The sequence below is a fragment of the Brassica rapa genome, chromosome A03 (genome assembly GCF_000309985.2).
Source record: "Brassica rapa cultivar Chiifu-401-42 chromosome A03, CAAS_Brap_v3.01, whole genome shotgun sequence".
In the NCBI taxonomy this organism is placed as follows: Eukaryota; Viridiplantae; Streptophyta; class Magnoliopsida; order Brassicales; family Brassicaceae; genus Brassica; species Brassica rapa.
Genome location: NC_024797.2, coordinates 5,509,065 through 5,531,152, shown reverse-complemented (window position 1 = coordinate 5,531,152; position 22,088 = coordinate 5,509,065). Strand labels below are relative to the sequence as shown.

At 36.1% G+C, this 22,088-nt stretch overlaps 7 protein-coding genes and 1 non-coding gene across 11 annotated transcripts; 6 read left to right on the top strand and 2 right to left on the bottom strand.

Moving 5' to 3' along the window:
* Positions 1-2: 2 nt before the first annotated feature.
* On the bottom strand, positions 3-2,836 carry LOC103856802 (histone acetyltransferase type B catalytic subunit). Its single transcript, XM_009133937.3, has 10 exons — positions 2,596-2,836; positions 2,434-2,475; positions 2,076-2,185; positions 1,916-1,984; positions 1,758-1,796; positions 1,591-1,667; positions 1,389-1,476; positions 1,183-1,264; positions 936-1,093; positions 3-847 (listed from the first exon to the last, which is right to left on the bottom strand). Exons 1-10 carry the CDS (start codon positions 2,672-2,674, stop codon positions 203-205), a joined length of 1,389 nt encoding a protein of 462 aa, XP_009132185.1. The 5' UTR covers positions 2,675-2,836; the 3' UTR covers positions 3-202.
* Positions 2,837-2,917: 81 nt separating this feature from the next.
* TRNAP-UGG lies at positions 2,918-2,989 on the top strand. Its single transcript has one exon. It is a non-coding gene; the product is annotated as a tRNA-Pro (tRNA).
* Positions 2,990-3,289: 300 nt separating this feature from the next.
* LOC103856801 (protein NDL1) lies at positions 3,290-6,726 on the top strand. Its single transcript, XM_009133935.3, has 10 exons — positions 3,290-3,770; positions 4,679-4,778; positions 4,887-4,984; positions 5,087-5,175; positions 5,250-5,310; positions 5,405-5,569; positions 5,675-5,731; positions 5,832-5,887; positions 5,971-6,106; positions 6,204-6,726. The coding sequence occupies exons 1-10, from the start codon at positions 3,711-3,713 to the stop codon at positions 6,417-6,419; spliced, it is 1,038 nt and encodes a 345-aa protein (XP_009132183.1). The 5' UTR covers positions 3,290-3,710; the 3' UTR covers positions 6,420-6,726.
* Positions 6,727-7,131: 405 nt separating this feature from the next.
* LOC103856800 (serine acetyltransferase 5) lies at positions 7,132-8,559 on the bottom strand. Its single transcript, XM_009133934.3, has 2 exons — positions 8,048-8,559; positions 7,132-7,799 (listed from the first exon to the last, which is right to left on the bottom strand). The coding sequence occupies exons 1-2, from the start codon at positions 8,480-8,482 to the stop codon at positions 7,305-7,307; spliced, it is 930 nt and encodes a 309-aa protein (XP_009132182.1). The 5' UTR covers positions 8,483-8,559; the 3' UTR covers positions 7,132-7,304.
* Positions 8,560-8,776: 217 nt separating this feature from the next.
* LOC103856799 (putative F-box/FBD/LRR-repeat protein At5g56810) lies at positions 8,777-11,555 on the top strand. Its single transcript, XM_009133933.3, has 3 exons — positions 8,777-10,918; positions 11,016-11,147; positions 11,230-11,555. The coding sequence occupies exons 1-3, from the start codon at positions 9,860-9,862 to the stop codon at positions 11,500-11,502; spliced, it is 1,464 nt and encodes a 487-aa protein (XP_009132181.2). The 5' UTR covers positions 8,777-9,859; the 3' UTR covers positions 11,503-11,555.
* A 976-nt stretch (positions 11,556-12,531) lies between these two features.
* Positions 12,532-13,399, top strand: LOC103856797 (putative F-box/FBD/LRR-repeat protein At5g56810). Its single transcript, XM_033288697.1, has one exon. The coding sequence runs from the start codon at positions 12,591-12,593 to the stop codon at positions 13,341-13,343; it is 753 nt and encodes a 250-aa protein (XP_033144588.1). The 5' UTR covers positions 12,532-12,590; the 3' UTR covers positions 13,344-13,399.
* Positions 13,400-15,559: 2,160 nt separating this feature from the next.
* LOC103856796 (putative F-box/FBD/LRR-repeat protein At5g56810) lies at positions 15,560-21,848 on the top strand. Its single transcript, XM_018657615.2, is given in 3 exon segments — positions 15,560-16,514; positions 16,593-16,730; positions 16,829-21,848. Coding segments are annotated over 3 exon segments (1,314 nt in total). The 5' UTR covers positions 15,560-15,614; the 3' UTR covers positions 17,105-21,848.
* Positions 20,666-21,867, top strand: LOC103856795. Of its 4 annotated transcripts, none has more exons than XM_009133928.3 (2): positions 20,666-20,785; positions 21,021-21,867. In XM_009133928.3, the coding sequence occupies exon 2, from the start codon at positions 21,029-21,031 to the stop codon at positions 21,701-21,703; it is 675 nt and encodes a 224-aa protein (XP_009132176.1). In that variant the 5' UTR covers positions 20,666-20,785; positions 21,021-21,028; the 3' UTR covers positions 21,704-21,867. The 4 variants fall into 4 exon arrangements, with proteins under 4 accessions (XP_009132176.1, XP_009132175.1, XP_009132179.1 ...); XM_009133927.3 differs by having other exon boundaries at positions 20,689-20,785; positions 21,015-21,867; XM_009133931.3 differs by having other exon boundaries at positions 20,705-20,785; positions 21,047-21,867.
* Positions 21,868-22,088: the final 221 nt, after the last annotated feature.

Here is a 22,088-nt window from a genome sequence, read left to right as displayed (position 1 = left end):
TATGAATGTAAATTGTGCTAATAGTTGCATAACCGAACGAAACCGCTAAACCGGAACTACACTGTTTACTCAAACCTCCGTAACAAACCGGTACAAAGAGAATACAAACAGATTTGTCTTTTTTAAGACCACAGAGTTTGAACACTCAACAAAAAAGCTTCTGATAAATATCTCTCTCAAAGTTTTTATTCAACTCAGATTCTCATTTTCTAGAGACTTTCTCAGCAACCAACTTGATTTCACGAATCCTTTCTTCAACCAATTGCTTCAGCTGCTGCTCTTGATCCGGTTTGTTTTCATCCACTTGAACATTGTTGTTATTAGCTTCTTCTCCATTCACACACTTGAAAACCACAAACGATGCTTCAGCTTCGAACGTCGTTGGAACATCCACCACCTGCTTCTTTGGAGCCTCTATATCTTTTCCAAGAATATCGATTCTCACATGGTTCGTGATGACACATGTGTAATCCTCCATGTATTTGTCGATAGGATCAAGCGCGAGATATATCAAGATCTCCCAGCATTTGAGGAACTGTTTCTTGTTGATCTTCAAAGCTTCACGGACCTTCTCGATAGCATCCAGAGGTGGAGTGAATCGAGGTATCTGAGCTTTCTTCGATAGCTTTCCTTTTGTGAGTGTCTCAACAGCTGAATCGATGGCTGGTTTGATTGGATCGGAAGCGAGCAAGCGGTTTATGTCTATGCAAGTGCGGATGTGTTGGAACTTTTCGGATGGCTCTTCCACTGTCAGGTCGTAAACGTTTTCTGCTACCGCCATTTTGTTTACTACCTCCATGAGGTAGCTTCCAAATCCTTTTCCTTGGAAGGAAGGCAGGACCAAGATCTGGAATCAAAACGAAGAATCAGCACAAGTCAAGCCGAAAAGAATGCATGAAGAATTGAGATCACTGAGGTGTATATATTATATATACCTGGCTGAGTCGCATCCTTAACCTGTCGGGATAACGATAGAACTTATAAATAGCACTAAAGCCCACAATTTGATACAAAGGCTCCTCTTTATCCTCTTTCTTTTGAATCAAGAGATATAAATGCCAGTCAGGGTCAGTGACATCAATGGGGTTGCTGCCTGATATAATGGACCAACGTTTGGTTAATATTAACAAGAGAGAAAATAAACATTCAGGATACCATCAAAGAGTAGCGGCGGGTGCTTACCATCGACAAAAAGAAGAACAAGAGGCACCAATCGGCTATAGAGGAGTCCAGCATTTGGAGAACCAATCTCCATCCGTAAAACCTGAGGAAAATAGACCATTATATGTTCTTTCTTAAACAAATTTGCAGTTTCACTGCTGTTAAACGCATCTTAAACTAATTGGGTCCTTGAAGATTATAAAATGAAACATAAAGCGAAAAACTACCTGGAGATCTGAAGGAGCCACTTGAGCATTGATGCTGCTTCCATCTATCACTCCGGACTGTAAGACCTCTCCGTTTGAGACCATATTTCTAAAACAATCAATAGTGACAAAGTTAAACTATCAATGACTACAAAGAGAAATCTATCTTAAAGAATACAGGAACAAGTTCCAGGAAGTATGAGAGAATCCAGTAGCTGTGCACCTGATAAAATCTCTCTCTGTCGAAAAGGTTTGCAGAAATTCATCCTTGCTATCAACAATTGTCTCAGCAAATATGTTCTGTGTGGAATGAAATAGTCAATCATAAGAAAAAAGAAACAGAAAATGTGGAGGTATCAGATAAGATGAGACACAGAAGCTGATTAGTACCTGTAAAGCAGTTTTGAGGTCCGTGATGCCTTTGTCTCCCTTTTAAACCAAAAAAAAAAGAAGAAGAAAATATAAAGGGATGCTCTAAGGTAGATTTCATTTAAAAAAAACACAATATATAAACAGCCCAATGGACAAAAACTAAACTTAAGACTTACATTGGTTGTGCTCTGGTACGTGATATCAGCATAAGAATGCAACGAAATGCTATTAATCCACACATTGATCTGAAACAAATGAAATCGACAGCAAATTAACGTCAGAACAGAACCACAACCACAAGAATGAGAAACCAAAAACTTAAAGAAAGAAAACTACCTTCAAACCTTGGTAACCATAAATCTTCCCATCTCCATCAAAAAAGTCGTTCAGATCAACAGGAGTAACACAGGAAACATCAGGAGAACCCACTTCCTCTTTGCTGGAAACTACAAATCAACCCACCACAAAAAGAGAAGTCAAAATAATATCACAACAACCCCAAAAAAAAAGACTTTATACAGAGAATACTTATCGATAACATTGAGCACACACATCTTCTCTACACGTTCAATAACTTAAAACAACCATTCGTTAGCTATCAATTAATGTAAGTTAGAGCAACTAATTTCACCAAAGAGGGGAAAAACAGGAAGCGTAACCCTAATTTCGTTACGATCCAAAATCAGAAACGTACCGAGATAGATTTTGATGCACTCGTTAGCCTCCACGCCAGTATCTGTCAAGAACAAACTGCCAGATTAGAAGAAAATTTACGAAAAGCGGAGCTACGGTGAGTGTCAATCGCGAGTGACAGTTATAAACAAAAGGAACAGAAATAGGAAGAGAAACGACTCACCGGCGGGAGAGAATCCGACGCGGCGACGCTTCTTAGGCTCGGGACCTGGGGCGGCGGCGGATTGATGCTTCTGAGCCATGGGATCTCCGGCGGGTGGAGGCGGGAAGAGAGTGAGACAAAGGCGGGAAAAATTGGAGGGTTACTGGAAATGTAGAGAGCGACGATGATACTCTCTCTCTCTCACTAAGCTTAGGGATCTTTTTATGGGTATTGACTCTTCTTAAGAGAGAGAGTACAGACCGAGAAATAGACAAAGGCCCGTTAGCGGCCCAAATATAGAGATTAATGATATTAAATTTGTATACACAAAATAAAGCAATGAGGGCGTTTGGTCTAGTGGTATGATTCTCGCTTTGGGTGCGAGAGGTCCCGAGTTCGATTCTCGGAACGCCCCTTTTTTTAAGTAATTAGTATTTTTTTTTGTGTAAAAAAAAAATACCGCGTGATGTTAGCCAACTGTCTAATACAATGATCGAGAATTTGGGAAAAATCCAAAACATTAAAGAGATGTTTGATACGTACACTTTGGAAACTAGACTTATTTCAAAATGGTGCCTAATTTTAGAAAAGGTCAACTTGTGTTCTAACTAGACTGGCTTTTTAATTCAATTCTGTTTTAGTTCAGTTTTACCAGATTTTTAGTTTGGATACGCTGTTTCCGATTTGAAAGTAATACATTTCAGTTTTATTTTAAATTTATTGTGCTTTTTCAACTCCATTGTCATACAAAAATGATTTCTTAAAGACTTTGAAAATTGTTTCCGAGCTGGTTTAATATTAGTCAAAACGAAATAAAAATGTTTCTTTTTGGATATTTTGACCGTTCAAGTGTCATGTTACCACCACCGGCGTCAATGGAGAAATCACCGCTAAAAATTTAAATAGAGAGAGAATAAACGAAGGAAAAAAAAACTAAAAAATCGGTTATTTTTCCAGAGAGGTCTTAGGAGAGAGAAGGAATCGCTTTGTATATAAGCTAAGAAAAGCCAAAACATTTAGAGGTAGGGAGAGGAGGAGGAGGAAGAGAAAGAGAAGAGCTCCTCTTGTTATCCCTGCGGTTAAATAATAAGACAACGGCGACAGCCAAGGCGGAAACTGAGGAGCTTTTGTTGCCAATGGCGGAGTCAAACGGCTCCGTTTCCGTCGACGTTGGAACCATCTATCTTGGTGGCAAGGTCCTTTCTCTTACCTTCCTATTTTGTGTTCTTTGAAATTGTTTCGGTTATTACTGCAATTATGGTTTCTTGATATCGGATCCGAATCAAGCTTCTGGACTGAGATTTTGTTAGAGAAATGTATGGTTATGTTTAGATTCAAATTGATTTGTAATGATAAATCACATCTTCTTGATTGCCTATTTTACACATTTGAAATTAATAAGCTTTTTCATTAAAAAAAATTATTGGAAAATTCTTTGCTTGCGGATTTGTGAAATTTCGTGTTAGATTATTATTCTTGGGATCTTCTTCTCTATTCAAAAGATATCTTCTTACTTCTTCTTCTTTTGTACTATTCCTTATTCTTGTCTTATTGCCTTTTGATTCTTTTTTTTTTTCTTTTAATTAATAAAGAAAACTCCAGCTGTTTTTGTCTACCCTTTAACGCTTTGTTTATTGTTTATTCAAAGATTAATACACTAATCCTTCTTTATTATATCTCATCAACACTCATAGTATTCCATCTCTTTTACACTGTCATTCTCTTTTTATTATAAAGAAATTTCACAATGATTAGAATTAGGCCATCCTTTGGATGATGATGAAGTTTTGATTCTGTTCTTTTCCCCTTAAAAGCTGAAGGCTTGCACATGGTAACCCTCTAACAGAGATTTTTCATTTGTTTTCTTTATTTTTTTTGTATACATTAATCATTTCCCACCTAAATTAAGTTATCATATCCTAGCTTTAGTATACAAATACACAAGAGAATGTGATTAATTTTTTACTAAAGATAAACAATCACATGCATTAGAACATGGATAAGACAATGGTAATGAGATAGTGTATGTTTTATAGTTTATTTTTATGTTGGTTTCATGATACATTGGTGGGTGTTACTTTTGTTAAAAACTTCTTGTGTTCAGGAGCATCGTGTTAAAACTGCATGTGGTGTTGTGTCTGTCATTGTCTATGGAGATCGAGAAAAGCCAGCATTGATTACTTATCCCGATCTGGCCCTTAACCGTAAGTCTTAAAAGAATCGTTACATGCACTAGTGTACAGCTAAATTACAGGATCCTTTGTCTGTTTTTTCTGATTTTTTTTAAATGTATTTGTTGCTTCTTCTTTCAGATATGTCATGCTTCCAAGGATTGTTCTTTTGCCCCGAAGCAGCTTCCTTGCTGTTACATAACTTCTGCATCTATCATATCAGTCCACCGGGGCATGAGGTCAATTTTTTAGTTTCTCTTTTAAGTTATTTAACATGTCATTTTCTTTTATTGACGTGATCACTCACATAATTTCTTCATTTTCACGAAGAGATCTTACAGTTAGGAGCTGGTCCGATTTTTCCTAATGATTCAGTCCCTTCTGCTGATGATTTAGCTGATCAGATCCTTGAAGTTCTCAACTTTTTCGGGTAATTATCGAATGAAGACCTTATTTAATTTTTTTTAGACATGTTAACTAATGAGTTTAAGCTTTGTGGTTCAGCCTTGGTGCTGTGATGTGTATGGGAGTGACTGCAGGTGCTTACATCCTCACTTTATTCGCGGTATGTTCCTATTTTATCCCTACTCTTCTCACAATCCGTTTTCCTCGGACAGACATTGTGTTTATTATATGCTCTCTGTTTCAAAACTTTTCAGATGAAACATAGAGAAAGGGTTGCCGGTTTGATTCTTGTCTCGCCTCTATGCAAAGCTCCCTCTTGGTCTGAATGGTTCTACAACAGAGTTGTCTCAAACTTGTTGTATTTCTATGGAATGTGTGGAGTGGTAAAGGAGTTTTTGCTTCAAAGATATTTTAGTAAGGTGCGTAAACTACACTAGTAGCTGCCAACTATCATTGTTGCATTACTAGCTCTTCTCTATTTAAAATTGTTTTTTTTAATAAAAGATCGCTTCTACTTGTAACAGGAAGTCCGTGGTAACGTGGAGATTCCAGAGTCAGATATAGCACAAGCTTGCAGAAGAGTCAGTCTTCTAATCTTTCTATATTTTTGGTCTTGATTCATCAATATATAGACCTCTTTGTGTATCAAGTAATTGACATCGCTTTTGGTAATGTCCTCAGCTGCTTGATGAGAGGCAAAGTGTAAATGTCATGCGGTTTCTTGATGCCATTGATCGGTAAGAAAACAAAAACACCTTTAAATCCTTTGTCTAGGCAACATTCATGTTGACAAATATTTGTTTTTTTTATGCTTTTGCAGGAGACCTGACATCTCAAGTGGATTGAAGAAACTAAAATGCAGGACACTTATCTTTATAGGAGATCAATCTCCATTCTATTCAGAAGCTGTTCACATGGCAGCAAATTTGGATAGAGGATACTGTGCTTTGGTTGAGGTCTGAGAAAAAAAATCCTCAACTTTTTTATCCGAACATCTTGGTTTTGTTTCTTGCTACTAATCAATGTTTACTTTCTTGGGATTTTTTTTTTCAGGTTCAGGCTTGTGGTTCAATGGTAACAGAGGAGCAACCACATGCAATGTTGGTTCCAATGGAATATTTCTTGATGGGATATGGATTATACAGACCATCTTGTTTCACAGAGAGCCCTAGAAGTCCTCTTAGCCCTTCCTGCATTTCACCCGAGCTTCTGTCCCCTGAAAGCATGGGATTAAAGCTTAAGCCTATCAAAACCCGAGTTTCCGCTTAAGTGTGTGTGCTATTACACTGATTCACTGGTCTAGTTTTGTAGATATAGAACAAACAAACACTAGGGAGATTTGAGGAGAAGACATCTAAGCCATCCTTATATAACACATTCTTTTGTAGTCAGCCATGATAAAAACAGCCGTTCATTTTGTTAAGAAGCCACAAATGTTGTTTCGTTATATTCATTTTTCTATATATATGTAAAATGTTCTGGTGTTGCGAGTCTTGTGACATTGTAACAATTTTTTGTGATGGGACATTTGCAGATTATGTAACCCACTTCAATAAGAAATTCATATTGTCTATGATTCTTTCTTTCTTTTCTATATTCTTGACCATCAACTCAACTGAGAGTATATGACTCTTACCTTTACAAAAATTGTCAAAACAAAGGAAACTCTCTACAAGAATTAGTAACAAGGAAATTTGTAATGATTAAAATAAATTAAATTAAATTAATTTTTAATGATTATTAGTGAATAATTATTTGAAAAAATAGTTTGCAAGTATATAATGGATTTGTTGAAAGTAAGCTTATTTATTTTCATATTGAGTTAATGATTGAAGAGAAGCTTATTTCTTTGAGATGTAATGGCGGTTAAGTTGTTTTAGCTGAGCCGCATGGATCAATATTAGTTTCTAGATTCATAAAAGCTACGAATGTAAATTTGAATCTGTATCTGGAAACTTGACGAAAGAGAGGATGTAGTAATTAGTAAACCATTGGATGACTAATGACTGAACAATAAGACCAAACTAAACTCATTATTATTGCACTGAACATGCCAGTAGTCTATAAATCCGACAGAGCTCAGTAAAGACAGTCCATCACGTTTACCTTATAATCTCGACAAGCTCGATAACACAACAAAACTCAGTAATAATTTCAAATGATGTAGTCTGACCATTCCGAGATAAACGAAGTATGATCCATCGATTCTCCCGGACACTCCTCATCATGAATCGTCGGTTTCTCTTTTCCTCCGACAAGTCTCGCCGGATTCCCAACCGCCGTAGCTCGTGGAGGGATGTCGATCAGAACCACAGATCCAGCACCTACTTTAGCTCCACAACCGATCTTGACGTTCCCGAGAATAGTCGCTCCAGCTCCGATCAAGCAACCGTCACCGATCTTGGGATGCCTGTCTCCACAAGCTTTACCTGTTCCACCGAGCGTCACGTGGTGGAGGATTGAAACGTTGTTCCCTATCACAGCTGTTTCTCCGATGACAACTCCGGTTGCGTGATCGAGGAGTATCCCTTTTCCGATCTTCGCTGCTGGATGGATATCGACGGCGAACACTTCGGAGATACGCGAGTTGAGAGCTAAGGCTAGTGGCTTCCGCGTTTGAGTCCATAGCTTGTGCGAGATCCGATGTGCCTAACCGAGTTTCAAATCAAGTTAACCAAATTCATTAAACCAAGTTAACCAGATTAAATAAATCAAATCAAGTTAACCAGATTGAATAAACCAAATCAAATTAACCAGATTGAATAAACCAAATCAACTATACAAACCAGAAGATTCGCCTAACAAATCAAGTTAACCAAATTGAATAAACCAAACCAAGTTATCCAAATGGAATAAACCAAATCAAATCAAGTTAACCGGAAGATGAAGATTCTCACCTGAATCGCTAAGAAGCCTTTGTAATTGAGAAGGCAATGGGAGAAGGAGATACACGCCGGATCACGAACACGAGCAGCACGGAGATCCGCGACGGTGGCGTTGCGGAGAGAAGGATCGGAGGTGAACGTGTTCAGGAACAGATCGTACAGGAGCGTGGAGAGAAGCGTCGATGAGCAGAGTTTGTTTCCCAAATGAAACGAGATGGATCGCTCGAGAGACGAGTGAGAAAGAATCGTCGAGTAAAGGTAGCTAGCTAACGCCGGCTCCGCCTCAGCGTCACGGCGAGCCTCCGCCTTGATCTGTGTCCATAATCCCGCAGCTTCCGCATCCGCCGCAGCCGCGGCGATCGCTGCCGCAGCTTCGGCAGATTGAGTATCGGTGGGTTGCTTGTCTTTTGATGGAGATTGATGTTGGAGTTCTCCGGCCGGCGGCATCTTGACGACGGCGATGATAACAAAATGTTCCGGCCTTACCCTGTAAACCTTTTTTCTTATTTATCATCGTGCGGAATTTTTTTAAACCATAAATTAAAGATAAAGAGGGTCCATGTGGCATGTGATTAACGTGGATCTTCGAAAATAAATCACGTCCGTCGATTATTCTATGCTTGGATGGCAAGGTTATATTCCGTTAGATTAGATTCATCCTTCTGAAAATCGACGGTGGTCATTTTGCCGACAGTTCTTACCAAAAATACTCGGTATAACCAAACAAGCACAAAACCGGTTCGATACACTACAGCTTCTATTCTCTAAGGTTTCGCTTATATATATTTAAGTCTGATAGCTTTTTTCTTGCCGTCTGTCTTCTAGTCATTTTCTTCCTCCTTCCTCTGTAACATTACAGCAAGAACCACCACTTCCATTCTCACTTTTTCTATAGATATATACTATTTTAAATCATAGATACAAACAACGAAATGGTTTGTCACAGTTGTTGATTAAAAAAACGATAAGGAGGAATTAGCTTCACGTGGAACTGAAAATGAAAAAGGTGAGAGTGGAAGTGGTGGTTCTTGCTGTAATGTTACAGAGGAAGGAGGAAGAAGATGACTAGAAGACATACGTCAAGAAAAAAATATCAGAATTAAATATGTATTAGGCTAAATATCAAACCTTGGAGATTGGAAACAAAGAATCGATTTGGCACAGTGGTTGGGCAACATTCTAATGATTGACTAAGCACGGGTTCTAAACTTTCCTGCAACTGTTTTGACAAGAATATATTTTTTAATAATTATTATTTTAAAGCGAAATAATTGCATTATAATAGGTATGCTTCCGTTAATGACACGTCATCATTCATAAAAATTTGACTAACAGAAAAAAGTCAATGTATGATTTAGCATAGGTCATCAGTATATGTACTGATCGGGATCACGGTCTACTCTACTGTTGATATATAAATTGATCGATTTTCCGTGTGATCTTACATTGCCCAAGACTACAAGTCCTCAAGCCTGTGATGGTACTTTCTTCAACTCATATTTACAACCATCTACGGTTTCCGAGTTTAAAGGTTTGATGCATTTTTACCATTTGATCACATAACCATTTTTTTTATAAGAGGATCTTAAAATTTTCTGGATTCAGCCGAGTTGTGTTCATAAATGTTTGTTATTTCACCTAAAAATTGTTGGACTAAATAAAAGAAAGAAGTAACGATTTATAAATTAATAATGGTTGGCTGGACTGATTTAATTTAATTTTTTTATCTCTAGCTTTTAAAAAATCTTACGTAAATATATATGAATATAGGCTAAATTTTATATAGAAGGAAGGAAGATTATAAAATATCCCTAATTTTTGAGTATGTATCATATCTGGGTCGGATTCGGATATTTTTGGGTTGGTTACAGTTTGAATTTTTGGGTCCGGGTAAAATACCAAGGTCCTAGAAAAAAAAAACTTAACAAAATTAGGGTTTCATTTACCTCCTTTTCTCTATGCTCCAAAAATAAGGTTACTCCTTCAGATCTCTCAAACGACTGGGCGATGAAAGCTGAGGAACTGGGAAACGAAGAGGTGACATGTTCTGATAGGATCAGTGACCTACCTGATGACTTGCTCTTTCGAATCCTCTCATTGGTTCCGGTAAGAATGGCAATGTCCACAAGCTTATTGTCTAAACGATGGAACTATGTGCGGAAGATGATGCCAACGCTCATGTATGACGAATCATGCCCCTACAATGGTTCCCTTGGATTTGACCAATTTTGTGTCATGTCCTTGTCATTACATGAAGCTCCTGTTCTCAAAACCCTATATATCAAACTTACAAATCAATATGATTCCATAGATACTCTGTTATTCCCAAACATTCGTTCCACTCTCCTGAAGATCAAAATCACGTTGTCTTCTGGTTATCACAGTCCCATCAGATTCCCAAATAACCTCAACGTCTTCAAAACACTCCTTGTCTTGAAACTCCACGGCAACTTTGTTCTGAGCTTTGTAGATTCTCCTGTGTGCTTCCCTTCCTTGAAAAGGTTACAACTCACATGTGTGAATTTCCGGTGCGAAAAATCTTTCGAAGGAATTTTATCGGCTTGTCCTGCTCTCGAAGATCTCATCCTCCATAGACTTTGTGGTCTTGGACGTTTTTTGTTCAGTATATCATCCCCTTCTCTACAGAGATTATCCATTACTACACTAGGTGCCTACTATTATTACGATGCCACGATACACAAGATAAGTGCACCTTCTTTGGAATACTTAAAGATCTTCGATGACCGAGGTTGTTATAATTTCGTTGGTGATATGCCTAAGTTGGTGGAGGCGGATGTAAAAGTTCATCTATCGAAAATTAAGAAGCTTCGGAAATTTCTTTCTTCACTTGAACGTCTTTCGATACGTTTATATCCTGCAATAGTAAAATCCCTTTTCCCGCAAACCTCGGTTTCATATTCTTTGAAGATATCATTTGCTTTCAAGATTAAGTAACGTTGTGCTTTTTTTTTGTATCTAGATTCTTAATCTTACGGATAGTTTAATCTTCAACCGGCTTCTTCATCTTGAATTAGGCTACAGCTTTTACTCTAATCTACTTCTGGGTTTGCTGAAATATTTTCCTAATTTACGATCTCTCAAGCTTGTCCAAGTAAGTTCACATTTTCATGTTTTAGTAATCAGTTTCAAGAACTTTTGAATTGATCTAATACGATGTCTTTTATGTTTCCTAGCCATATCTCACAGTTAACGAGGACCAACTGTACTGCTTAGTCTCTGTTCCTGAATGCTTGAGCTTCAATCTCGAGAATCTCCAGTGGTCAGGCTATGGAGGAACACTGAATGAGAGAGAAGCTGCAGTTTACATTCTTAAAAACGCTCATTTTCTAAAGACTGCTACTATCTCACTACAGAAAACGAGCATGGATAATGGTCAGATTATGATGAAGGATTTGAGATCTATTTCCAAAGCTTCGGCCTCATGTCAGCTTGTAATCGAATTATAGATTTTTTTTCCGGGAAATACATTTTGGATTTGAAATTGACTTTACTTCAGAAATATCATATATTCTCAGTAAAAAGGTATTGGATTAGCATTTGAGGACAAAGTGTTTCATATTTTTCGTTGCCCAAGTTGTATACTGCGGAATTACTTCTAAAAAAAATTAATTAAAATATAAATATTTAATTTAACATTTTGTTTATATTTATTGATAACTTGCGAAGAGTTTAACCATAAATAATCTCTTAACCATCCCATCAAATAAGTAAAAGATTCGTTAAACTGTGAAACGTTACTTTGCCATAATATGACATGTTTGCAATGCCAATAAAAAGTAACTCATCCAATAGTATTTAACATCTAAAAAACTGTCAAATAAAAAGCGTTCGAAACCAAAATATCACAAGTCCTCCTCGTTCCGGACCATGACAAGGAAAATTATACCTGAAATCTTTTTTATGTGGTATTAACTTGGAACCATGTGCATCTAAATCATTTTTTACTAAGATCAGTGTAGTTGTATATAAATCTAAAGCAATAACATGATGAACCAAGAAATCTCCATAACCTATTGTTAAGAATAATAAATTACTATTCTCATTAATAGCATTTAACCAGCAGGGCAATGCAAATAATAAAAAACTAAAAGATATTAAAAATATGTGATATCCTAAACTAAAGAGAGATCATTTAGATTTAAATGGTAAATTAATTTTATGTGTGATGGTGTATTCTTTTAAAATGATATTTTGTAAAAGTAGTGATCAAAATATTCCGCAAAACTAAATTCAACTTTTGTTGGAAGGAATTATTTATTTCGTTCGAGAAAATAGGTGATACCACATTTTTCACTCAGAAAATATTCTTAATAGAGTTTCAAGTGCATTATACTAAAAGAGTCTATTGGGTTTAATATAAATTTTCGAGGGTTTCAAGCCCACATATTAAATAAAGTAAAAAGCCTAAAAATGTTTGTTCAGGTTGATGTGCTTCACAAAGTCTACTTAGGGTTTTAGCTCTCCTTCGTAACCTACGATATTTTCCTTTTCCAATCTCCATTCTAGTTTCAGATCTTTTTTGTTCTTGGAGGCGATGTCAGCTGCAATATTAGGTACCGAAGATGTTACATCCTCGGATATGATCAGTCATTTACCCGATGATTTGCTCTTAGGAATACTCTCATTAGTTCCAATAAGCGAGGCAATGAATGCAAGCTTACTCTCTAAACGATGGATATCTCTGTGGAAGATGATGCCAGTGCTTGAGTACGTTGAAAATTCTTGTCCGAACATGACTTCCCATGGATTTCTCGAGTTTTGCCGCAGGTCGTTGCGATTACATGAAGCTACTGTACTCAAAACCCTAACGATCAAACTAAAGAAACAATCTGTTTCTCTTATACTCCCAAGTTGTTTCCCTGAAACAGTCTTCAAAAAACTGGTCGTCCTGAAACTCCACACCATCTTTTGTCTTGAATTTGATGTTTCCCCACCGGTTTGTTTCCGGTCCCTGAAAAGTCTGCACATCGCACATGTGTGGTTCCGTTATGAAGAATCTTTATGCAGACTAATATCGTCTTGTCCTGTTCTTGAAGATCTCTTAATCAATGAAGTTAGACTTCGCGGTCGCCAAAGACTCGAGATAACAAATTCTCCTTCTTTGAAGTACTTAAAGATCAAAGATTTCTCTGGTGATATCATATTTACTGAGGATATGCCTAATCTGGTGGAGGCTACCCTTAAAGTTGATCAACGTCCTAAAGATTTTCTCAGATTTCTTACTTCAGTCGAGTTTCTTTCGATACCTTTACATGCTAAGGAGGTAGACTGTTATTGTTTTATTTGATAAACTAGCACTTTTTTCTTTTTATTTTTGATAACCCTTGTAATGTTGGGTGACGTGCAGGTTCTGATTCTTGCCGATAAAATTTCTCAGCGGCTTCTTCATCTAGACCTATGTATTTACGGCAAAGTTCCCCGTAATGTGCTTTTGCATTTGCTCAAACATTCCCCTAAACTACAAGTCCTCAAGCTTCAGGAGATAGATCATTATTTGACTATAGAGCCTACTACATTAGATCCACCACCTTCAGTCTGTAACCCGAGTTCTGTTCCTGAATGCTTGTCCTTCCATCTACGAACTTTTCAATGGATATGCTACGGAGGAACATTGGAAGAGAAAGAAATCGTTCGTTACATCCTGCGCAACGCTCGTTGTTTAAAAACCGCTGCGATCTATGCATATTCAAGAGATCGTCGATGCAGGAGGAAAGAACGACTGATGATGAAGGAGTTGAAATCTATGCCTAAGGCTTCGACTTCATGTAAGCTTGTAACTCCACGACATTATTATTAGAATCTTTGTTTTACCTTGTTATTGTTGGAATCTATTTAACAGAGGAGTTTCTTCGGTTGCAAGAGAATATTGAGTTTTGTCTTGTTCATGGTCCAAACGAGACTTTTTCAAGATGATTTTTTTTTTCAGAACAACACATATCTACCAAAAAGAAAAAAAAAACAAGAAGGAATAAAATTATTTTGTGCTGTATACTAGAAAATAACCAGCTCTACGACCAAATTAAATTCAACGTGCATGATTAATGGTTAGATTATGATGAAGGATCAATGTATTTCAGATAAGGAGATCATGGAAAAGGCCATAAAAGAGGCAAGGTCATGGGAAAATGCTCAAGTTTCTGTACCGACCACTCCTCTCATGCGGCTCCCACCAAAACCCCGATCCATCAAGTCATCAGGCCACCTCTTCAAACCCCGATACATAAAGAACTAGTTCAAACAACAATAGCAATTGATTTACACCGTTGGATATTTTGATAATTTTCAGAAGTTCAAGTTCAAGTTTATATGCAATGAACATATTTTTATCCTAAAACGCTAACATTTGAGAAACCAATTATCTTGATGAAAAACAACTTTAACGTAGTAATATAAATAATATTTTAACAGAAAAATAGAAAAAATCTCTAATATAAATACTCAGATTATGTATCTTCATTAACATGAATGAAATCAACTTATGCTTAATTTGAATAGAAAGTATAGATATCAGTTTTAATGAATGTAACGTCAGTATGTCATAGGATAAATTACTATTAAACATATTATAAAATAATATATAAATAATATGTGACAAAGAGATAAACCTTAACAAAAATTAGGGTTTCATTTTTATTTAATCGATTACTTAAATATAAAAGATATATGTATATTTTCGTTGATATATGAGCGTAAAAATGGAAGATTCTTTAGTAAATATTGCATATGCTTAACTAAATCAGTCTTTAGTAAATATCATTTAGGCGTAAGCTAGGTTACAGGAAGTAGTTTTGATTAAAGAAAAGAAATGAGCACCTAATAATGAAAGTGAAAATATATATTGCTGCATAAAATGAGTTAACTAAAATTATTATTTGTAAAGAATTAATTATGAAATCAATTTAGGTAGTATGATTCAAATTCGAAAAATGCAATGAATACTGAAAGTTAAGATTAATTAATATATCAGTGGCATTAAATGTATAAAATAATTAATTTATGGGTTAGTTTATATTTGTACTTCAGTTTTAAAAGTATAGATTATATCAACATTTGTGATTTTATACAATTTTTGAATAGAGCTGTTTTTTTCTTTGATTGACCTAGTTTCTTTCGGATGTTATGATTCCAACGATAAGATGAAGAAGCTATGATAGCTTTATAGTTTTTAATACCACCGCTCTGGACATCTTACGCGCAAGTAGGAGAAAAACATTAAATTTGTAGATTGCTCATCTTACTTATATTATTACACATGCAATTAACATAGTTTTTTTTAAAACAATAATATTTAATAAACCAAATATTTTGTTGAAAATAAATCATACATAGGCAGGAAATAGTAAAATATCGTAATCAATAAATATGTTTACTAAAAAGGTATGAAATCAACTTATGTTTTTTTTTGGCAAAGAAATCAACTTATGCATTTGAAAAAATATCAATGATATGAATGTTAAAATAAACTATTGTTATTAAGTTATATAATACACAAATAATATGTGAAAAGGAGAGGAAACCTTAACAAAAATTAGGGTTTCATATCTCAAACGACTGGGCGATGAAAGCTGAGGAACTGGGAAACGAAGAGGTGACATGTTCTGATAGGATCAGTGACCTACCTGATGACTTGCTCTTTCGAATCCTCTCATTGGTTCCGGTAAGAATCGCATTGTCCACAAGCTTATTGTCTAAACGATGGAACTATGTGTGGAAGATGATGCCAACGCTTGTGTATGACGAAACATGTCCCTACAATGGTTCCCTTGGATTTGACCAATTTTGTCGCATGTCCTTGCCATTACACGAAGCTCCTGTTCTCAAAACCCTAAACATCAAACTTGGGGAATACTCTGATTCCATAGATACTCTCTTATTCCCAAACATCCGTTCCATTCTCCTAGAGATCATAATCACTTTGAATTATCATCAGGTTTTTTACTCTCCCATCAGATTCCCAAATAACCTCAAAGTCTTCAAAACACTCCTTGTCTTGAAACTCGAAGGCAGGATTGCTGTGGACGTTGTAGACTCTCCTGTTTGTTTCCCTTCCCTGAAAATTTTGCACGTCACACGTGTGAGGTTTCAGTACAAAGAAGAATCTTTCAAAAGAGTTTTATCGGCTTGTCCTGTTCTTGAAGATCTCTACCTCCAAAGACTTTGCAGTCTTGGCCGTTTTATGTTCACTATATCAGTCCCTACTCTACAGAGATTATCCATTGATACACAATCTGTATATCATTGTTACGATGATCTAAGATTCGAGATAAACACTCCTTCTTTGAACAACTTAAAGATCAACGATCGTGGAGGTTGTTTTAATTTTGTTGAGGATATGCCTAAGCTGGTAGAGGCAAATATTTCTTTGCTTGAGTCAGAAACAGGGAAGCTCATGAAAGTTCTAACTTATTTCCGCGCACTTGAGCATCTTTCCTTAAGGTTATCCCAATATTGGTAAAACGCTTGAAAATTTCTTTCCACGCAACCTAGGTTTTGTTTTCCTTTGAACATTACAAATGATTTTGTGTCTCGCGTGCAGGCTTCACATCTTAAGGGTACATTAATCTCCAAACGGATTCTTCATCTGGAACTACATATTTACGATACAATTCAGTTGAGTCTGCTTACGCATTTGCTTGAAGAGTATCCTAAGCTACGATCTCTCAAGCTCAACCAGGTAACATCACATTAGATTGTTTTTCGCTCGAAAACCAAATCGGTCCAGTAATATGTTTCAAGAGGTTTAATTAAGTTAAATGCTCTTACATTTTTCAGAATCATTGGTTTCCTAAGAGAGGTGTCGAGGATCAACCGAGATCTGTTCCTGAATGCTTGAGCTTCCATTTGGAAACTCTTGAATGGATAGGCTATGCAGGAACACTGGAAGAGAATGAAGTCGCCACTTATATTCTGAAAAACGCTCATTGTTTGAAAACTGCTACGATCTCTCTATATTCAACGGACACGGAGAAGCGTATGCTGATAGAAAAGGAGTTGAGATCTATGACTAAAGGTTCATGTCAGCTTGTAATCTTGTTACTGGATTATTAGCGTTTTATATTATATTATAAGGTTTGAAACAGAGGAGTTTATGAATCCTAAGAAAATATCAAAAAGCTATTATAGCTTGCTAGCTCCTTATAATTGCTCAGAAATTTTTTTTTTTTTTGGGCAACGCTCAGAAAATCTTAATGCTCAAGAAAGATAACTATATCTCAAACTACATTGTTGGCAACTAATTCTGAGCTTAATCGAACATTTTCTAACCTACAAAATTCTCAAACTCAACTAGGTAAATCAGAATGGCATGCTGCTACGTACCTAACTCTGGTGCCTTTATCATGAATGTTTGATCCATCATCCATCTTAAAACTCTTCAGTGGTTAGGCTAGGTAGGAACACAAGATTTCAAACTCATTGCCATTTTTTTTAATTTTTTTTGTCATCAAAAGCTTCATTCCAAATTCATATTGTTCCATACATGCGCTTCATGAGCTGACCTCAAGGGGAACTTAACCTCTACTAAAGAGCAGTCTTCTTCAACTGATCGGGCCACTTTAGCAAAAGTATCCGCACGAATATTCAAAGATTGGTGAATAAAACTAAGTGAGAAAGTATCAAAGGAAGAACGTATTGAGCCAATTTGATCCCGTTCAGGATCCAAGGCAGGCCAAGGTTTGACGTGCTGGATAATGTACACCACCTGTAGGCAATCAGACTCAAAACTGACTTGTTGGAGACTTCGGTTGCTTATTTCCTTCATTGCCCAGTATATGCTCTCCGCTTCCGCATGAAGTGGAGATTTCAGCTGTTGACATTTTCTTTGTCCGGTGATCACCTCTTTAACAAGCTCCAACAAGACAAAGCCCAAACCCGTTCCAGTTGTTGAGTCCGTCCAAAAGGCATCAACTTGGCATCTCAAATTTACTAACCGCCAAACCTAATAATCCGATTATAATCAAAACAAATCTTCTAAATTTGTTCTAAAAAAAATTATAATAGAAAAATCAAAACAAATCTTAACTAATTAGCGAGATTTTTTTTTTAAGGTGCTTTGTATTTTGGCTGCCGTTTCCTTCGCAAAGATCTCGGAATATTTCCTTTTAAACTTCACGGTCTTATACCAAAATTAGGTTATAAATAGAAAATATTAGGGTTATATGCGAGCTGTTTTTTTGGGTGTGCTCGTATACTTGATAAAATCAGGTACAATGTCGATTTCCTTAGAATACTACAAGATCTCTCTTTTTGAATAATTTATAAATCTTTTCAGAAACAATGATTTGGTTTCAGATCAAAAGTTTCTACATTAATCCACTGTGTTTTTTTTTTCACATGGTGTGTTTTATATGAATTTGCTGGGTTTTTCTTTGACCAAGTTTAGCATCTCCTAGTTCTTACTGAATCTGACAATTCCATATGCGTAAGCTGGGAAGAGGCAACAGTTCAAAAGATCTAATATTTTTTTTATAACTTATGGCGATAATTTACATAATACTTTGTAAATGCCTACAATGTTATGTCTATGGAACTCTATTAACGTGCACGTGCCTTGCAAACTTGCTCTGGTTTGAAAACATGACAGCAGGGCGTCTCAAATTAATTTTATACCATGTTCATTATATCAAGTAATTTTAAAATTTAATAACTTTATCTGATGTTTTCTATTATAAGTTATAAATTTAGCATTATATCTAAAATTATAAAGTTTTTTACCATAATTTATTTATATATTTTAAAAAAAATTTAAATTTTATATTTTTATATTTTTGGACCCTTCGACCGCTCCACTTGCGGTTAGACAGTCCTCTATGACAGTAATATGTATATATGATTTAAGTCTTCATATTTTAGTGTTTGTGCTAATTTTAGTGTACTATCTTTGTTGTTCAGCTTTTCGTTGAGATTAACTCAGGTTTTTACCGTTTTACCGTTGAGCATTGGCTCCGGTTGTAACCACTTAATATATTTCGTTGACAAAAAAATGCTTATTTATTCTTCCATGATTTTTTAGTTATTATTCAGATATGGATCCATAGTTCAGCTAATAGTTAGGTGTTTTTGTGTAGATATTTATCTTTGCCCACAATACCTTTTTGACTTATTGGAATAAAATTTAAGTTTCGATTCAGGGCTTATGAAGATGGTTGTTCCTGTGTTTGATGGGACTCATTATGAGTGTTGGAGCGTAAAAATGAAAACGTTTTTGAAGGCTATCGATCTATGGGATGTCGTGGAGACAGGAATATTTCAACAAGAGGAAATTTCATCGGCATATCAAAAATTTGAAGAAGGTTATGCATCATCATCATCATCCACTGATTCAGCCTCGCGGAAACAATGGATGGAAATGAAGGACACAACAGCGCTTCATATGATCCAAAATGCATTAGCCTTTGAAATTTTTCCGTGGATAGCGTCTGCTACATCATCAAAGGAGGCATGGGATCTTTTGTTAGTGAAATCACTAGGAGGTCCTTTGTTTCAAGCTAGAAAGCTTCTTGATCTCAAGAAAGAGTATCATAATATGAAAATGAGTGACACAGAAACAGTTCATCAGTTTACTGATAAGCTAATGGAACTTGTGTTTCGTATGAAGTCTTGTGGATGGGAGGTCGAAGATAAAGAAGTGGTGCAGAAAATTCTTTCCTCTTTGCCTTTAAGATTTAATGAAGCGTTAGTCGAAGAAGCGGAAACACTTTCTATTAGTGATCTCATTGATTTCTTGCTGGTTCATGAATACTATACGGAACCGGCTCAAGAATCTGTAGAAGAGTCGGTCACTGGTGTGGAAAAATGTCTCGGTGACAAACGTGAAACGTCAAACTCTTCGGAAAATGTCTCTCAAAGCAAACGGAGCATCAGAAAGGTTAAAGTCTCCCAAGTGGCATCGACGGAGAGACCACGGAGAGAAGAGGAGCGGGAGTTAAAAGTTTTTTTGGTTTTGATCTATCTTTTGTTCTGAACAAACGTTTTCAATTAAATGCATGAGAAAAGGAGAAAAAAATAGAAGCCTTTAGTAAAGTTTTTCGTAAGTCTGGGTTGTAGCTAAACTGCATCATGTTAGAGAATAGTTGAGGGTTTGTCTCCCTGAGACACATTCCGGTGAGTACTGTGCTGTGATTCCTCTCTGTCCAGAGTAATAAGTAGAGCGTTTGTTTTGCCAGATGATGGGAATAAAGCATTCTTTGTTTTGGTGTTAACTTTAGTCAAGTGCTTTGTTTGGTCTAATTCTAGTTGAATTGATGAATGAATACATGATTTTTTTTATCTTTGTCAGTGCTGATTTTATATATTTTTTAAAGAATCTGAGATATTGTTTGATATTTAATATTTGTTTTTACGACCAGTTTTAGTTTTTTTTTTCTTGATTTGTATCCTTATTAATTGGATCAGATGTTTAAAAACAAAACAAAATTTCGACCAAAGAAAAAGTAAAATACATATATAGTTTTCTTTGAAAAAAATAATTATTATTTAAGTAGTTTTGTATTTAAAATTTAAATATTGAGGTGTAGTCTTCTTGAGTTACAATGTTGAAATCCTTTGGAGAGCTGTGCGTTAGGTAGATTTTCCATTCATGTGTTTGTGGCACGTGTCTTTGACTCCTTTTCTTCCTTTTAAAACAGTGAAGAACAGAGTAACAAGTATAGATTTCTCACCGACACAAAGTCGAGATCGTATCTCCCGTTATTGCACTACACTACGAGTTCTCAGTGGCAAAAAGCCAAGGTAATTTCAGCTTATAACCCCCCACCGTCCTTTAAGTTCTTGAATCTTGTCCATGGTGTTGACTAGAGATCTCCATGTTTGCTAAGGTAAAAGTAAAAGAAAATGGAGTTTTTGAGCTTAGTGTCTTTGGATCATGTTTAGGATAATTAGAAAACTATAGATCATGTGTGTAGTTTTATGGATTTGTAGTTGTTGCTTATGACTTTTGATCTTCATCTTTAACAACAAGAAATAGTAATAGCCATGGAGGCTCAAACGCAGATGCAACAGCTTGTTCCGGTGTTTAATGGAAACGAATATGAGCTTTGGAGTATCAAAATGAGAACCTTATTGATGTCCCGTGACCTATGGGATGTTATAGATAGTGAAACCTCGGATCAGCCTATGGAAGAAGAGTTGGTTAAGTCACAGAGAATCAAGGATATGTCGGCACTTTACATGCTTCAAATGTCGGTAACAGACACAATCTTTCTTCGGATAACAAGAGCTACCTCGTCGAAGCAAGCATGGGAACTTTTGAAGGCGGAGTTCGGAGAAACCGAGAGTATTCGGGATATGAAGAAACAGAATGTTGGGATGATGTATGAGAATTTGATAATGGGAGAAGAAGAAAGTGTTGATGAGTTTGCTTGGCGAGTGATGGATCTTGCGAACCGGCTAAGGTTCTATGGAAGAAACATTCCTGATGATGATGTCATCTTTAGGATTATTACGAAGTTACCCGCCAGTTTTAAGGAGTCTGTATCATACATTCGAACTTTAAAAGACGCTACTATCACTGAGATTGTTGAGATGTTGCGAGGTGATGAGTGGGGGCAAAGGCTTATGGATGAAGAAGCTTCCGGGAGTGAGTTTTGCAGGAAGAAGGGTCATGAAACCTCAGAATGCTATTCAAAGAACAAGAAAGTCAGGCGGTAGAGAGATCATTGGTCGTTTGCATAATTTTAGCTAAAGAAGCATGTAAAAGTTGTTAATCCAGCAACCAAAAGAGTGTGCTGTGTGTTTGTTATTGTGGATGAAATGCACTCGCAATTCATATGTTATATTATCTTGGAAGGCAACATTTTATGATTATTTTTAAATCATAAAATTGTTACAAAAAAGAAAAATGATAAATCATAAAATCCCAACCACTGTACCTGATTGAATCAACATGAATATTTGACAAAAAGAAAGGAATCAACATTATAATATTTTTTTATTAATATGATAGATATGAATCCCAGTCACATTTCTAAATGCAATAGAAGATAGAATCAACATTAGTAGATTATTATATATGAATAGTCATCATTGTCCTCCA

What these genes read in the sequence shown, in the direction of transcription:
- LOC103856802 (XM_009133937.3), bottom strand. Translation starts at nt 2,674, where the DNA reads ATGGCTCAGAAGCATCAATCCGCCGCCGCCCCAGGTCCCGAGCCTAAG. An exon ending in ATGGTTACCAAGGTTTGAAG is followed by an intron (nt 1,985 to 2,075) that starts GTAGTTTTCTTT and finishes CATTTGTTTCAG; the next exon opens with ATCAATGTGTGGATTAATAG. An exon ending in CGTACCAGAGCACAACCAAT is followed by an intron (nt 1,797 to 1,915) that starts GTAAGTCTTAAG and finishes TTGGTTTAAAAG; the next exon opens with GGAGACAAAGGCATCACGGA.
- LOC103856801 (XM_009133935.3), top strand. Translation starts at nt 3,711, where the DNA reads ATGGCGGAGTCAAACGGCTCCGTTTCCGTCGACGTTGGAACCATCTAT. An exon ending in CCATCTATCTTGGTGGCAAG is followed by an intron (nt 3,771 to 4,678) that starts GTCCTTTCTCTT and finishes TCTTGTGTTCAG; the next exon opens with GAGCATCGTGTTAAAACTGC. An exon ending in ACATCCTCACTTTATTCGCG is followed by an intron (nt 5,311 to 5,404) that starts GTATGTTCCTAT and finishes AAAACTTTTCAG; the next exon opens with ATGAAACATAGAGAAAGGGT.
- LOC103856800 (XM_009133934.3), bottom strand. Translation starts at nt 8,482, where the DNA reads ATGCCGCCGGCCGGAGAACTCCAACATCAATCTCCATCAAAAGACAAG. An exon ending in AAGGCTTCTTAGCGATTCAG is followed by an intron (nt 7,800 to 8,047) that starts GTGAGAATCTTC and finishes AAACTCGGTTAG; the next exon opens with GCACATCGGATCTCGCACAA.
- LOC103856799 (XM_009133933.3), top strand. Translation starts at nt 9,860, where the DNA reads ATGTATCATATCTGGGTCGGATTCGGATATTTTTGGGTTGGTTACAGT. An exon ending in TACGTTTATATCCTGCAATA is followed by an intron (nt 10,919 to 11,015) that starts GTAAAATCCCTT and finishes TTTTGTATCTAG; the next exon opens with ATTCTTAATCTTACGGATAG. An exon ending in GATCTCTCAAGCTTGTCCAA is followed by an intron (nt 11,148 to 11,229) that starts GTAAGTTCACAT and finishes TATGTTTCCTAG; the next exon opens with CCATATCTCACAGTTAACGA.
- LOC103856797 (XM_033288697.1), top strand. Translation starts at nt 12,591, where the DNA reads ATGTCAGCTGCAATATTAGGTACCGAAGATGTTACATCCTCGGATATG.
- LOC103856795 (XM_009133928.3), top strand. Translation starts at nt 21,029, where the DNA reads ATGGAGGCTCAAACGCAGATGCAACAGCTTGTTCCGGTGTTTAATGGA.